A 16509-nucleotide genomic window follows, 5' to 3' on the forward strand; every position below is an offset into this window, starting at 1 on the left:
CAACAGGGGGCCTGAACTTACGATCTCAAGATCTCGCATGCTCTACCCACTGAGCCAGCCAGGAGTCCCTGAAAAGGGCACATCTAAACATCAAATTGCCAATGTCAGGATTTTTTTTTTGCATTTTATCTTCTAATCAACCATCAAGACTATTGATTCTACCTCTTTCCATCCCTTCCAGCCACTTTCATCTTCTGCCTGGACTCCTGGAAACGACTTCACCTAACACTACTTTCTGTGTCCAACTCTCATGGCCACTCCTCTCTCTCATCCAGTTTTTTTCTAACTCTAGCCAGAGCATTCTTTCTAAAACAAGAACTAAAGTCTTTTTTTAAAATCTTGCTTAAAATCTTTTGATGACTTTCCTCTGCTCTTAGGACAAAGCCCTAGCTCCTTTTTTTTTTTTTTTTTTTTGGTTAAAATTTACAAAGACTCTTTATTGTGAATTCCATTAGCAAATTGATTCTCATAGGATGCTTCCATTGATGTTTTCCTAACTCTTATATCCATAGCCAATCTATAGTTTCAATTAAATGGTGTTTTGACAAATTGCATCCTAATCTAGACAGTCAACAAATCAAATAAAGCACTTATTTGTGGGGCACCTGGATGGCTCAGTGGGTTAAGCATCCAACTTTGGCTCAGGTCACGATCTCATGGTTCGTGAGTTCAAGCCCTGCATTGGGCTCTGTACTGCCAGTGGGATTCTCTGTATCTCTGTCTCTCTCTGCCCCTCCCCCACTCACTCTCTCTCTCTCTCTCTCTCTCTCTCAAAATAAACTTAAAAGAATAAAAAAAATTTAAAGCCCTTATTAAAATACAAATCAAAACCACATTGAGAAGGGCGCCTGGGTGGCTCAGTCGGTTAAGCGTCCGACTTCGGCTCAGGTCATGATCTCACAGTTTGTGAGTTCGAGCCCCATGTTGGGCTCTGTGCTGACAGCTCAGAGCCTGGAGCCTGCTTCAGATTCTGTGTCTCCCTCTCTCTCTGACCCTCCCCTGCTCATTCTGTCTCTATCTCTCTCTCAAAAATAAATAAAATATTAAAAAAAAAACACATTGAGATACCACCTCACACTAGTCAGAGTGGCTAAAATTAACAACTCATGAAACAAAAGATGTTGATGAGGATATGGAGAAAGGCGAACCCTCTTGCACTGATGGTGGGAATGCAAACTGGGGCAGTCGCTCTGGAAAACAGTGTGGAGGTTCCTCAAAAAATTAAAAATAGAATTATCTTATGACCCAGCAATAGCACTATTAGGAATTTACCCAAGGGATACAGGAGTGCTGATGCATAGGGGCACATGTACCCCAATGTTTATAGCAGCGCTATCAACAAAAGTCAAATTATGGAAAGAGCCCAAATGTCCATCAACTGATGAATGGATAAAGAAGATGAGGTTTATATATAAAAGGAATACTACTCAGAGATGAAAAAGAATGAAATCTTGCCATTTGCAACGATGTGAATGGAACTGGAGGGTATTATGCTAAGTGAAATAAGTCAGTCAGAGAAAGACATCATATGTTTTCACTCATGTGTAGAATTTGAGAAACATAACAGAAGACCATGGGGGAAGGGAAGGAAAAAAATGAGTTACAAACAGAGAAGGAGGCAAACCATAAGAGACTTAAATACACAGAACAAACTGAGGGTTGATGGGCAGGAAAATGGGGGATGGGCCTCGAGGAGGGCACTTGTTGGGATGGGCGCTGGGTGTTGTATATAAGTGATGAATCATGGAAATCTATCCCCAAAGCCAAGAGTACACTGTATACATTGTATGTTAGCTAACCTGACAATAAATTATATATTAAAAAATTAAATTAAAAAAAATAAAAAACCGTTATTTGCAGTACTTGTTTTTTTTTTTAAATTTTTTTAATGTTTTATTTATTTCTAGGAGACAGAGAGAGACAGCATGAGCAGGGGAGGGTCAGAGAGAGAGGGAGTCACAGACTGAAACAGGCTCCAGGCTCTGAGCTGGCAGCCAGCACAGAGCCCGACGCAGGGCTCGAACCCACGAACCGCGAGATCATGACCTAAGCGAAAGTCGGACGCTTAACCGACTAAGCCACCCAGGCACCCCATGCAGTACTTGTTAATTTCTTTAGTGCAAATACCCCCACCATGGCTGGGTTCAAGGTACCAGTGTGACATCACTGCAGTGGATTTGGGGAGACTTGCGCAGTAGCATATAGATAATAATAAAATATGGTAAAATAATTAGGAATGGATTTTGAGAAAAGTTTTTAAATGTTTATATTTGAGAGAAAGAGAGCATGAGCAGGTGAGGGGCTCTGAAGCAGGCTCTGCGCTGACAGCAGTGAGCCTGATGTGGGGCTTGAACTCACAAACCATGAAATCATGATCTGAGCTGAAATAAAGAGTCAGATGCTTAACCAACTGGGCCACCCAGGCACCCATACATAATGTAATTTTAATAATGGCTCTTTTTAACAATCAGCTTGCGAAATCCTGAAAATTGAACAGTCTTCCCTCCCAGGACTGTATGAATTGGTTCCAGCATGTCGTTGAATTCACATTACAAATATGCATTTCCTAACACGAGTTGAAGTTTAAAAGGAAAAGTCGAAAACTACTCTAGAGACCCATAATTTTTTCAGGCCTGAGTTTGACCCAGTTTTCAAAAATCTCCAGGGATGAAGCTGCATAGTCCCACACTGAACAAGCCCATTTCCTTTCTACAGAAATACAAAGGCTAAAAACATTTTTGATAGTCCCTCTGGGTGATGTCTATCTAGAGTTTCTGCTTGCCCAGCACTCTCTGTTTTCCTTGGGGTGGGGGTTCAGGCTCTGATTTTCATCTGGGGAACCACCTACAAAGATCCTTTTTAATACCACATGGAGCCCTATATGACGTTGACCTTCTTGCATATTATTCCTACGCCCATGCTCTGAAGTTCTCCTCCACGTTTCCCATGCTTGTGCTCCTCAAAGAACAATGCTTTGCTCTCCTTTTCAAGCCTTTGGTTGTTTCGTCCCTTCTGCCTGTAACCCTTCCTTCACTTCCTTTGCTTGGCTAAATCATCCTTCAGTTCGCTTTCTTTGAAAAGTCCTCTCTGACTTCCTTTACCGTCTCAGCCCGCTCAGCTCCCCAGACTGAATGAGCCATTAGTCTGTGTTGCCCCAGGTCGACAGGATGGTTCCTCTATTGTCACACTCATCCAATCTCCCACTAGATCATATGCTCCACCTTGTTTACCTCTAAACCCCAGTGCACTCAGTGTAAGGCTCAGCACAAAATAGTGCTTAGCTATTGAATTGAATTTTTTATTGTTTTTAAAATTTTCTCTTTCTTTCTTTCTTTCTTTCTTTCTTTCTTTCTTTCTTTCTTTCTTTCTTTCTTTCTTTCTTTCTTTCTTTCAGAAAGGGCATAAGTGAGAGAGGGGCAGAGAGAGAGAGAGAGAGAGGGAGAGAAGTGGGGCTTGTGTTCATCCAAAGCAGGGCTCGAGCTCACCCAATGTGGGACTCAAACTCATGAACAGTGAGATCATGACCTGAACTGAAGTTTGATGCTTAATGCGTGAACCACCCAGGCGCTTGGTTGAACTGAATTTTAGTGTGTCACTATCCATAGAAAGTCTTGGCCCCCTTGTTTGTAACCTAGTCTTTTTGAGCGGGAGGACTGGTATGAAAGGTGACATTCTATAGTGATTCTTTGGCTGGATTTGGATTTCTCCACTGTTTATTTACTGCTGTGGCAACCTGATTCAGTTAACAACTCTGAACCTTAGTTGCCTCATTAATAGAAATGCTTGAACTTCCTGGAGGCAGATGATATTTTTTTTCTGTTTCTGGTTACCAGTATTTTCTGCATTAGTCAATTACACTGCCTCTCTGGTGCAATGACTATTCATGTCTTTTGGTACATTTATATTTTTCTTCCTGATTTGTAAGACTTCTTGACTCATATATGCATATTTGCCATATATTTTATAAATATTTTAAATTCATTTTTAATTAAAAAATTTTAAATTGTTTATGGCCATAGACAAGCTTCTAATTTTTTTCAACCATTTTAACATGTGAAATCCATTCTTAGCTCACTTATAGGCATAGTTTGCTAACCTCTGAATTAGTCTGCTCATTAAATTTGAATGATCTTTGTATTCCTAGAATAAATACCACTTGATCATGAATATACTAGCAGCTTTGATTTGCTAATATTTTAGGTAGAAATTTTGTGCCTATATTCATAAATCAGATTCGTCTAGCAGAGATTTCAAACTAGTTATAGGGGAGAGACATATTTTATTTGGCCTACAAAATATTTTACAAGTTTTCTTTTTTGAAATGTTTATTTCTTTTGAAAGAGAAAGAGAAAGTGCGCACACACACGCATGAGGGCAGGTAAGGGGCAGAGAAGGAGAGAGAAAATCCCAAGCAGATTCTTCTCTGTCAGCACAGAGCCTAGTGCAGGACTCAAGCTCACAAACTGTGAGATCATGACCTGAGCTGAAATCAAGAATCAGTTGATTAACCTGCTGAGCCACCCAGGCACCCCATATTTTACAATTTTTGGAATGAATTGCCCTTATTAAAAAATTGGTAGGTATTGAGATTTTGGGCTTTTCTTAAAAAAAAAAAAGAAGAATGTAGCAAAACTGGGCGAATATGGGCCCAGTTTTGTTGCATTTTTAATAGAACTTTCCTATGTATGTTTTGTGTTTCACCAATTTCTACTCTTATTTTTTAAAGATATTTTATTTATTTATTTTTAAATGTTTTTTATTTATTTCTGAGAGAGGGAGAGAGGCAGTGTGAGCAGGGGAGGGTCAGAGAGAGCTAGGGAGACACAGAATCTGAAGCAGGCTCCAGGCTCTGAGCTAGCTGTCAGCACAGAGGCTGACACAGGGCTCAAACCCATGAACAGTGAGATCATGACCTGAGCTGAATTCGGATGTTTAACCGACTGAGCCACCCAGGTGCCCCAAGATATTTTATTTTTAAGTAAACTTTACACCCAACGTTGGCCTTGAACTCACAACCCTGAGATCAAGAGTCAGATGTTCTCCTGACTGAGTCAGCCAGGTGTCCCTACTCTTATTTTTCTCTTTGACCTTTGGTCTATAGTTTTCTGTTGCTAAGCTTGGTTGGTATTTGTCTTTGCCTAACTTTGTACCTAGCACTGACAAATCTTCCAGTTTTTTTCTAGTTCTGAAATAGGTTAAATTACATAGGTACCAACCATTTCTTGAAAGTCTTATAGACTTGTCCTCTAAAACTATCTGGGTCTTCTATAGTTTTTTCAGGGAGAGTTTTGATTTACTTTTGTATTTTATCTATGGTTGTTATCTATTTACTAAAAATTTCAAATTCTTATATCAATTTCAGTAATCAATAATTTCTAAAAAATTACCCATTTTTTCCCCTAGATTTTCAAATTATAGAATAGGGTTGCATTGGTTTTGTCTTATAATTTAAAGAATTACATTGATCCTTTATCTTGTATCATGGCTGCCTCTCTCTTTCCTACACTTGTTGATTTGTAGTTTTTTTCTGTTTTGCCTGAGTTCTGTTTTATGGGTCTTTTCAAAGAATCAGGATCTGTTTCCATTGTTGAACTCTATTTTTTAAAACATAGGTTTCAACTTTAACTTAATTGTCCCTTTAAAAATTTTCCATCTGGGAGCTTTCTAGGTGGCTCAGTTGGTTAAGTATCTTGACTATTGATTTCAGCTCAGGTCATGATCTCAGTTCATGGGTTTGAGCCCTGACTAGGATTCTCGCTCTCCTTGCCCCTCCCCCACTCTCATGTGTGTATTCTCTCTCTCTTTCTCAAAATAAGTAAACATTAAAAATTTTTTTCACCCAAATTAGCTGCTGCTTCTTCTAACTTTTTGAAATGAATCTTTAGTTTTTTTTTTTTTAAATCTTTCTTGTTTTGGGCCCCTCGGTGGCTCAGGTGGTTGAGCATCAACTTAAACTCAAGTCATAATTTCAGGGTTCATAGGTTCAAGCCCTGCGTAGGTTCAAGCTGTGCTGACAGCTCGGAGCCTAGAGCCTGCTTTGGATTCTATGTCTTTCTCTCTCTCTACCCCTCCCCCACTCGTGCTCCTTCTCTCTCTCTCTCTCAAAAACAAACATTACATTTTTTAAAAAAATTTACAAAGTCTTTCTTGTTTTCTAAATAAAATCATTGAACTTTCTATTCTCTTCTACTGACCTGTCTTCTTTCTGGTACTACATTATTATAATTTCATTTAACATCTGGTAGTTCTAGTCCTCTTTATTATTATTTTTCAAAAATGTTTTGGATTTTGGGCTACATGATATCTCAAATGCACTATAATTCTTTGATAGCTAATGTCAAAACGTACCCAAATAAATGCCTTTGGTCCCTTTCCTCTAACCCAAGTAGTCTTTATTCTTCTAGATACAAAATCACTCTTTAAAAATGCCTATAATCAGAGTTTGTGAATATAGTGTATTTAAGTGTGGTGTGTGTGTGTGTGTGTGTGTGTGTGTGTGTGTGTATGTGTGTGTGTATGCATGCCATGTGTCTGTGTTGGTGTATGTGCTTAGGATGCATCTGTAGTGTGTTGTATCTATGTGTGAGGTATGCATGTAGTGTGTGTATTTGTGTGTGTGGTATGTATGTGTACATGTGTTTGTGTATATGGTGTATTTGTGTATGTGTGTACACGGGAAGTGTTATGGTGTGTATGTGTATGTGTGTAGAGTGTGTGCAATGTGTGTTTGTACAGTGTCTATAGCATGCTCATGTACATGTGGTGTGTGTGAGGTGTTAAGAGAGATACTGAGGCCCATAACCCGGGGTGCTAGAGGGCTCAGGGCATGCCAGAAAGACAGGCGTGGTCCTAAAACTTCCCCTGCCTTCTTGGGGGAGAGCAGGGCCCAACCACAACCCTTTCTGGATGTCCCCCCCTTCCCCTTTTAGTAACGTTTATTTATTTTTGAAAGAGAAAGAGAGAAAATGAGCAGGGGGAGGGGCAGACAGAAAGACAAACACACAAACACAAGCAGGCTCCAGGTTCTGAGCTGTCAGCACAGAGCCTGGCACAGGGCTCAAACCCATGGACCGTGAGATCATGACCTGAGCCGAAGTTAAATGCTCAGCTGACTGAGCCACCCAGGCGCCCCTTTGGACAGAGTGTGGGTAAATAGGCCCAGTTTCTCCTGAAGTGCCACGGGCCAGGCTCCCGCTCACTTCTGTCCTCCCTCTCCTGAAAAAAGAGTGACCTCCTCCTTTAAGAGAAGGAAGTGTCCAGTCTTCTACTAAGGGGCCTTACCGTTGATGGTTAAGGTGGCGGAGATGGTGCCACTAGAGGGATCAGATCAGGATCAGAATGGCATTGGGTTTTCCCAACAGAACAGGGTAGCTGCTGAGTGGGCCTTTATCCGGAGTGGGGGTGAAGCACCAGTGTGGGCGTCAGTCTTTACCCCCAGGCCACATTCAGATAGTGCAACGCTGTCCTGTTCTTCTGGATCCCCACCCTCCTCTCCTGAGGGTACACCTGTGCTTTGCTCAGTGGTCCCTGGCAGAGCTGTGAAGGGGCCACTGTCATCTGGGGCACATCATCTCCCCTTCCCTGTGGACCCTCCTTTGCCCTGGCTCTAGAACGCCATGTTTTCTAATTCCTACTGGGAAAAAACACTCTCAGGGGGCATCCTCAGGTTATGCCTAACTCATGCTCCCGTCTTGTTCCTGCAGGTCTGTAACACCTGCAGTCTCGGTGTCCTTTCCGCATCCCGTGGCTTGAGCCTGAGGTTGCCCATGTTCCCTGGCTGGAAGGAGGGGCAGGGCCAGCATACCACCCTGCCCAGAAAGGATGCCTGGACTCAGACTACCCCAGCCAGGAGGAGAATCAGGCACGCTCAAGTCCAGGGTGCAGGTGAGTCCATCTGTCATTGGTTGGGGCCAGGGGAGTAGGCTTGCCCCTGCTATGGGCAGAGCTTATGGTGTGGGGGTTGGGTCAAGGGCAGAGCAGGGCTTCACAAAATGCCAGGTTTCAAACAATCCACTGGCCTTTATGTGACTCATTTGCACTTGACCACTAGTTTGATTTCAGGGCTCCTTCCCTCTCTACCCTGTTGGTAGCCAGCTGACCCTTGTGGCCTCAAGTTTCCTTACCTGCCTCAAGAAGGCAAGTCTGCAACTTGCACTTGCTGTTGGCCATGGGCAGGCATGGAGGCCAAAGAACAGAGGATGGCCTTTCAGGCGGGCAGGCCTGGGTTCAAATTTCAGGTCTGCCAACCTTGAACAAGTCACTCACCCTCTCTGCCTGAGGTTCAGATGTATCCCTGGCAGAGTGGAGCTACCACTTCCTAGGATTTCTGTGAAGATGAAATGAGATGATGCGTGTAAATTGCCCCACTCAGCCCCTGGTGCCTGGTACTGAGTACATATAACTCTTCTCCCCATTTTCTCTAGCGTATCCTCCAACCCTGTCTTGAGTGGAACCCCTAGCCACAGATATCCATCTGGCACCTTCCAACACCTCCCATTTTTAGGTTTACATAAGACCAGCAGCTTTCCCTCCCACAGCAGCAACAGTCAGAGATTTGCAGAGCAGATGTCTTGGTGTGAAACTGTTCCCAGGAGGTGTTCTGTGAATGTTTGCTGACAAAGCGGTGCAGGGACTGACCTTCCTTCCAGCTCTGCCTCCTGGTACCCGGCTCTGGCGGTGGAAAGCGCCTACCCCCTGGGCATACTGTGTGTTTCTGTCCCCTAGATACTACTGGGGGCCTGTGTGCCTGTTCCAGGGCACCAGGCTGCAGATGGGGGGCTGTGAGGCTGGCTGGAGCAAGCTGCTTTGGTCTGGACCTGTGTCAGGCTGCTCTCATCCAAGAGGAGGCTCAAGGGGCAGATAGGGCAGATTTTGGGAAGAGGCGGCTCCGAGCACGGAGAACACTTTTCCAAACCCCACTGCACCGGGGATGCTCCTTTGCCCTTGCTCGGGTCCGGTGATTACAGGCCTGAGCTTCAAAGCATGTTACAAACCTGGCTAATTGCCGGCCTGGGGGATCTGGGCGAACAGGCCAAGCCCGCCTGCGTGGACACGCCAGGGGGCCGCGGGCCTCGCATGGCGCTGGCACTTGCATCCCGGAGCGGTCCTGGAGCCAGGAGTCCTGGTGCGGCCGCCCAGTCCTGCTGGCTCCTCGCGGAGGACTGCCGTGGGGAGCTCGGAGGGCGGCCACCCGGGCTGCACCTGTGGCCGCTGCCCTCGCTGTTGAGGCGCCAGCGCCGCCTCCCCTGGGGCCGGCGTCTGATGGGTCAGGTGGAAAGCTCCCCATTCAAACCCGCGCGGGCCAATCAGCGCCCGGCGCGCCGGCCCATTCAAACGCGCGGCCGGCCCGCCGCTCCCGCCTCCGGGACTCGGGCGCGGGGCGGGGGCGGGTGAACCTGCTGCCTCGGTAACTGGGGAGCAACACAGACGCCTCGGGTTACAGGCGCTCCCGGCAGGCGGAAGCAGGGCCGCCATGGAGCGCTCCCTGCACCGCGTCTCCCTCGGGAGCCGGCGTGCCCACCCGGACCTGTCGTTCTACCTCACCACCTTCGGTAAGTGCCCGGGACGGCTGGCTGCCCCGGCTGCTGCGCCCTGCGCCCGGAGAGGTATTCCCCCGCCCCGTGATAGGCGCGGCTGGCAGCAGCGGGTACCTCCTCTGGCCACTTCCTCCTTTGGGTGCCCAGGAGGGGCTCGGGGCCACACAGACTCAGGTTGAGCAAGCCCCGGGGTACCACCTGCTGCCTGGCCAATGGTGCCAAGTGCGATTGGTTGTGTCTTGCTCGGCTGGAATCATCACGCCCCGGTTCATCTTTCAGAGACCCGGTTTGCTCCACTAGAATTTGCCACTAGCCAACAGCTCAGGGTTAAATCAGGGTCTTGTTACTCCCTCTCAAGGTCTCCTGCATCCTCTTCCCTTTGGCCCGGGGACAGGACAGGTGCCAGGTCCCCCCGGGGCCTTGGCTCCTTGCGGGCTCGCCTGGCAAGCTGCAGTGTGACTGCTCCAGTGGATGTCAGACCCGCAGCAGAGACGGGAGAATTCTCTTCCTCAGGAGTGACCTGGTTCTCAGGAGGGTCACGGGGCTGCCCTGGGGGCTTGAGGAGCAGGCCCCTGCCCTCAACCTCCTAGCTGGCAGAACTGGGTTCCCCCAAATAACAGCGGGGCAGCAGTGCTCCAACAGGCTGGGCAAATCCCAGGGAGCCGCAGGAGAGGTAACAGCCCTTCCCAGGAACACAGCCCTTCACAGCTCTGCGTTTCCTCACTGGGGTTCTGTGGAGAGTGGGTATCTGTGGGGGTATTTCCTCTGTGGAGACTTGAAATCCAGAGAGAGGAAGGTCTCCCAGTGAGCCAGACCAGTACCTGAGCTCAAGCCTTCTGAGAGCTTGTCCAGGACTTTCTAAGTTCTCTTTTAAAGGTTGGGGTAGTTACTGCAACATACTGGACTTTGCCCAGGTTTCATGGACAGAACACCCCGGGGGTCAGTCCCCCCCCACCCCCCCAGGCTTCTGGCTCTCCTAGTCTCAGGCTTACCTGCATCAGCACGCTTGGTTCCTTACAAACTCTTTTTCTCTAGGAGCAGAGTTATGATAGAAAAGCAGTGGCTTTGCCCCTAGAGCTGGCCTGTGGTCTGGCATCCTGGAATTTATGGGTCTGGTGGGGGGAGGGAACAATGGAGGTAGTGAAATAGCCACCATCTGTCCAGCACTTCCCATGTGCCGTGCCTTGTGTCAAGGGCTTTATCTCATTTAATCTCCCCAATTCCCACGAACCCCACCGGGATGCGGAAGTCTACCAGACCAGGGAGGTTTCCGGGAAGACCTGAATTCGCGGATCCTGGGTCCTCAGGAAAGTGTCAAGGAGCTGTGAGGCCCGGTGATCTTAGCTGGGTGCTGATTTAAAAGTAAAAAAATATTGGGGTGCCTGGGTGGCTCAGTCGGTTGAGCGGCCGACTTCAGCTCAGGTCATGATCTCACGATCATGTGGGTTCGAGCCCCATGTCGGGCTCTGTGCTGATGGCTCAGAGCCTGGAGCCTGCTTTGGATTCTGTGTGTGTCTCTCTCTCTCTGACCATCCCCCACTCACACTCTGTCTCTCTCTCTCTCAAAACTAAATAAACATTAAAAAAAATTAAAAAAGAAACATTTAAAAAAAGTTAAAAAAAATTTTCATTGTGTTTTTCCCCTCCTATCACTGTAAGATGGTTTCATTGCTGAAACTTTAGGGAAAAGAACAAAGTGAAAAATCACCTGCACTCTGATTCCTTAGAAAAGACATTTATCTTTGTGAGTCACCATTTTGGTCTATATCCTTCCAGACTTGTGTGTGTATGTGTGTGTGTGTGTGTGTGTGTGTGTGTGTGTGTGTTTATAGGGGTGTATTTAATTTTAAAAGAATTGAGACCATATTGTACGTATGGTTCTATAATCCAGTTCTTTTCCTTACTGGTACAGTATGACTATTTCATAGTATTAGTCTATAGTCTTCTATTGAATTAATCATCCTGACAGATCTGGGAAGTTGGGGAGTGTCAGACCAGCAGGGAGTGGATCCCCCTCACCCCGCCGTGGCCTCGGGGCTGGGTCGGATGGTTATCTGGGAAGGTTTCTACTGGAACCAGTGACTGTGACCTGAGTGTACAGCAGCAGGCAGGAACCTCATAGGCTGGAGAGCCACCTGCTCCTAATGTATGCAGTCTCCTCTCAGATCTCTCTGAGGACACAGATTGACACTGGAAAGTTCTCTACTGTTTCCTGCTTAAATTCTATTTCCTTGACAGGCACTGTCCCTTTTTCAGGCTGCTGATTCTCTTCATACACGGAGTGACGTGTGCTTGTCTGGTCATGAACCGAGATTCGTATTAGGGGTTCCCAGAGCTGGTCACTTATCAGAGGCACCTGGAGAGTCTGTTAAAAACACAGATTCCTAGGATCTTCAGAGGTCGAGGGTGGAGCCTGGAAATCTGTAATTTTAAGAAGCCACAGAAGGATTTTAATGACCAGACAGGTTTGGAAGCTGGGGATTTAGTCAGCTTCATAGCCAGCATGAACTCTCTTAACAGGAAGGTCTTTGCTAAGTTTTCCTCGGTTCACGGGCCCTTTACCCACAAGGCAGGCAGTCCTGGCCTTCAGCAGAGGGCTTTGTCCTGGGAGAACCAGATGTAGGTGCTGCCTTGCTGACGGTTGCCTGAGCACACACATTTGAAGGGAGCTAATTCTGCAGGATCACTGGAATTGTAATCTTTAAATGTTTATTTATTTATTTATTTATTTTGGGGAGGGGAGAGAGAGATAGAGAGGGAGAGAGAGAGAGAACAAGCTGGGGAGGGGCAGAGAGAGAGAGTGAGAGAGAAATCCCAAGCAGGCTCTGCACAGCTAGTGCCAAGCCCGATGTGGAGCTCGACCTCATGAACTATGAGATCATGACCTGAGCTGAAACTGAGTCAGACGCTTAGCCAACCGAGCTTCCCAGGCGCCCCCAGGATCTCTGGAGTTAGGAACAGATAAAATTGTTTTCACCAAAATTCCTTTCAGGGAGAGTAGTGTATAGTATGTGGTGAGGTTTATGTATTGTGTGTGTGTGTGCGTGCGCACGTGCACACGGGTACAGCGCCTGGTCCCTCAAGAAGAGGCGTGTTTGAGTAACATGAGTTGATGGTACACTGTCTTCTTCTTTTTATTTATTTATTTATTTTTTTTCTGAGAGAGAGAGAGACAGCGTGAACAGGGGAGGGTCAGAGAGAAGGAGATACAGAATCGGAAACAGGCTGCAAGGTCTGAGCTGTCAGCACAGAGCCCGACATGGGGCTCGAACCCATGAAATGTGAGATCATGACCTGAGCAGAAGTCAGATGCTTAACCGACTGAGCCACCCAGGTGGCCGTCATATACTGTTTTCTAAGGAGGTGCTCTGGCTTCAGGAGAGGGGAGTGTGTATGTAAACTGGGCCCACAACCCACCTCCTCCAGAGATGACAAATGCTCGTTCTGTAGAACGGACAGCAGCTAGCGCTCAGCGCATTGGGCTGGGAGCGTGAGGCCCTGAGCTGGAGGCTGCTGCCGGGGCCCTGCCAGCTGCTCCTGGCTTGCCCCGCTGCCCTCAGCTGGGGACACATGGCTCCTGAACTTGGCTGGGAAGCCCCTCCAACTACTTCTCCGGGGCCCATCATTTGCTGGCCAGGGTCCTCAGCATTTGTTGGCTCTTCTGTCATCTGGGCTCCTTTCGCTTGGGAGTGTTGAGAAATTCTCAGTTTCTGGCCTGTCCTCTTTTCCAATTCTGCTCTATTTTTTTTTTTTAATTAAGAATTTATTAGAGAGAGAGAGAGAGAGAGAAGGAGAATCCCAAGCAGGCTCCAGCCTCAGCACTGACCCTGACATGGGCTTGATCCCATGACCCTGGGATCATGACCTGAGCTGAAATCAAGAGCCTGACTGTCAACCAACTGAGCCACCCAAGCGCCCCACTGCTCTATTTTTTAAACTAAATTAAATTTTTTAATTTTTAAAAATATTTATTTTTTTAGTATATGTGCTGCTGAAGCGAGCACAAAAATATTTATTTTTTTTTATAGAGAGACAGGCAGAGGGTGTGAGCAGGGGAGGGGCAGAGAGAGGGGGGACACAGAATCAGAAGCAGGCTCCAGGCTCTGAGCTGTCAGCACAGAACTCAACAGGGGCCTCGAACTTGCAAACTGTGAGATCATGACCTGAGGCGAAGTCTAACACTTAACTGACTGAGCCACCCAGGAGCCCCATTTTTTTCAAAAAATTCTTATCATGAAATATAACACACACACAGGAAAGCATTGCCCCAAATAACGTGTAGTTCAGTGACTTATCACAAAGCAAATACCTGTGTCTCTTTCAGGAGGATCAAGATTGCTGATACCCAGTTTGACATGTAGTTTTCTTCTATCTTCTTTTTTTTTTGTCCTTCTGAGGCTGAATTTTTAAAAATATTTTATTTACTATATTTTTAAAATTTACATCCAAATTAGTTAGCATATAGTGTACAGTGATTTCAGGAGTAGATCCCTTAATGCCCCTTACCTGTTTAGCCAATCCCCCCTCCCACAACCCGTCTAGTAATCCTCTGTTTGTTCTCCATATTTAAGAGTCTTTCATGTTTTTGTCCCCCTTCCTGTTTTTTAAAAATTATTTTTGCTTCCCTTCCCTTATGTTCATCTGTTTTGTGTCTTAAAGTTCTTATATATGTAAAGTCATATGATATTTGTCTTTCTCTGACTAATTTCGCTTAGCCTGATAACCTCAGTTCCATCCACATTGTTGCAAATGGCAAGATTTCATTTTTGATTGCTGAGTATACTCAATTGCTCAGTATAAGAGCAAAATGTATATATACCACATCTTCTTTATCGATTCATCCATTGATGAACATTTGGACTCTTGCCATACTTTGGCTATTATTGATAGTGCTGTATAAACATTGGGGTGCACACTTCCCTTCAGAATAGCACACCCGTATCCCTTGGATAAGTACCTAGTAGCACAATTGCTGGGTCACAGGGTAGCTCTATTTCAGATTTCTTGAGGAGCCTCCATACTGTTTTCCAGAGTGGCGGCACCAGTTTGCATTCCCACCAGCAGTGCAAAACAGATTCTCTTTCTCTGTGTCCTGGCCAGCATCTGTTGTTGCCTGAGACGTGTAGTTTTTTCTTTGTCACTTAGCTCAAAATAGTTTCTAATTTTCATAGTCCTGCTTTCTCAAGTCTTTAGATTATTTGGAAGCATATTTCTTAATTTACAAATACTGGGATTTTCTGGTAATATTTTTATTCTTTTTAATTTTATATTTTGTCTATCTATCTATCTATCTATCTATATTTATTTATTTTGAGAGAGAGCTAGTGAGTGGGGGAGAGGCTCAGAAGGTGGGGGGGCATAGACAGAGAGAGAGAGAGAGAGAGAGAGAGAGAGAGAATCTCAAGCAGGATCCATGCTCAGTGCAAAGCCCGATATGGGGCTTGATCCCATGACTCTGGGATCATGAACTGAGCTGAAAGAAGAGTCAGATGCTCAGCCACCTGAGCCACTCAGGCACCCCTCTTGTTCTTTATTCTACATTTTGGTCTGAGAATATACTCTGCATCTTTTCCGTTCTTTGGTGGCTCAGGGTATAGTCACTTTTTCTCAATGTTCTGTGTGTACTTGTGGGGTCGCCTGGGTGGCTTATTTGGTTAAGCGTCCGACTCCAGCTCAGGTCATGATCTTGTGGTTCATGAGTTCGAGCCCCCACATCAGGCTCTGTGCTGACAGCTAGGAGCCTGGAACCTGCTTCAGATTCTGTGTGTGTGTCTCTCTCTCTGCCCCTACCCCTGCTCATGCTCTGTCTCTCTCTGTCTCAAAAATAAATAAATATTAAAAAAGAAAAAGAAAAAGCAAAGTTCTGCAGTAGTTGGGCATAGTATTTTTGTATGTGTCAGGTTTGGGTCAAGTTTGCTAATTATATTGTTCAAATATTCTTTTTTTAATTTTTTTCAATGTTTATTTTTGAGAGATGGAGAGAGACAGACCATGAGTGGGAGAGGGGCAGAGGGAGAGGGCGACACAGAATCTGAAGCAGGCTCCAGGCTCCGAGCTGTCAGCACAGGGCCCACCGCAAACTGTGAGATCATGACCTGAGCTGAAGTTGGACGCTTAATCAACTGAGCCACCCAGGCGCCCTGTTGTTCAAACATTCTACATCTTTCTGATCTTTTCCCCCTATTCGTTCTATCAGTTACCAAGAGAGGTGTGTTAAAATTCCTACTATTGTTGTACATTTGTCTGTTTGTCATTACAGTTGTCAGTTTTTTCTTTATATACTTTGAAGCAATATTAAGAGCATACACATTTAGAATTATTATCTTGGTAATGAACTGAAAGTTTAATTATTATGAAGCTTACTCTTTATTTCTAGTGGAGATAAAGTGTACTTTTCCTGACATTAACATCACTACGCAGCTTTCTTCTGGTGAACAGTGAATTCCCTGATGTATCTTTTTCCATCTTATTTCTGTCAGTCTTTCTCTTTCTTTCTTTCTTTCTTTTTTCTTAAATGTGAATTTATTGTTGAGAGCACGAGTTGGGGAGGCGCGGAGAGAGAGAGAGAGAGAGACAGAGGATCCCCAAGACAGGCTCTACACTGACAGCAGCGAGCCGGACCTGGGGCTTGAAGCCACCAACCATGAGATCATGACCTGAGCCGAAGTCGGGTGCTCAACCGACTGAGCCACCCAGGGGCCCTGGTCTTTCTGTTTCTTTACATCCTAATTGTGCTGCGTCTCTTATTTTTTTTTTTTTAATGTTTTATTTATTTCTAGGAGAGAGAGAGAGAGAGACAGCGTGAGCAGGGGAGGGTCAGAAAGAGAGAGGGAGTCACAGACTGAAACAGGCTCCAGGCTCTGAGCTGGCAGTCAGCACAGAGCCCGACGCGGGGCTCGAACCCACGAACCGTGAGATCATGACCTAAGCGAAAGTCGGACGCTTAACCGACTAAGCCACCCAGGCGCCCCGC

The 16509-nt window shown here is 45.9% G+C and overlaps 1 protein-coding gene across 1 annotated transcript in view; it reads left to right on the forward strand.

Annotated features, from left to right (window-relative positions):
• Positions 1-9472: 9472 nt before the first annotated feature.
• The window catches only part of RGS3 (regulator of G protein signaling 3), a 122451-nt gene continuing 115414 nt past the window's right edge, over positions 9473-16509 (forward strand). The window contains exon 1 of the mRNA XM_039240179.1: positions 9473-9551. Coding sequence (XP_039096110.1) covers positions 9473-9551 — 79 coding nt within the window. The remainder of the gene's footprint in view (positions 9552-16509) is intronic.

Source organism: Hyaena hyaena, unplaced genomic scaffold, assembly GCF_003009895.1.
Source record: "Hyaena hyaena isolate Hyena2069 unplaced genomic scaffold, ASM300989v1 scaffold_6, whole genome shotgun sequence".
Taxonomy (NCBI): Eukaryota; Metazoa; Chordata; class Mammalia; order Carnivora; family Hyaenidae; genus Hyaena; species Hyaena hyaena.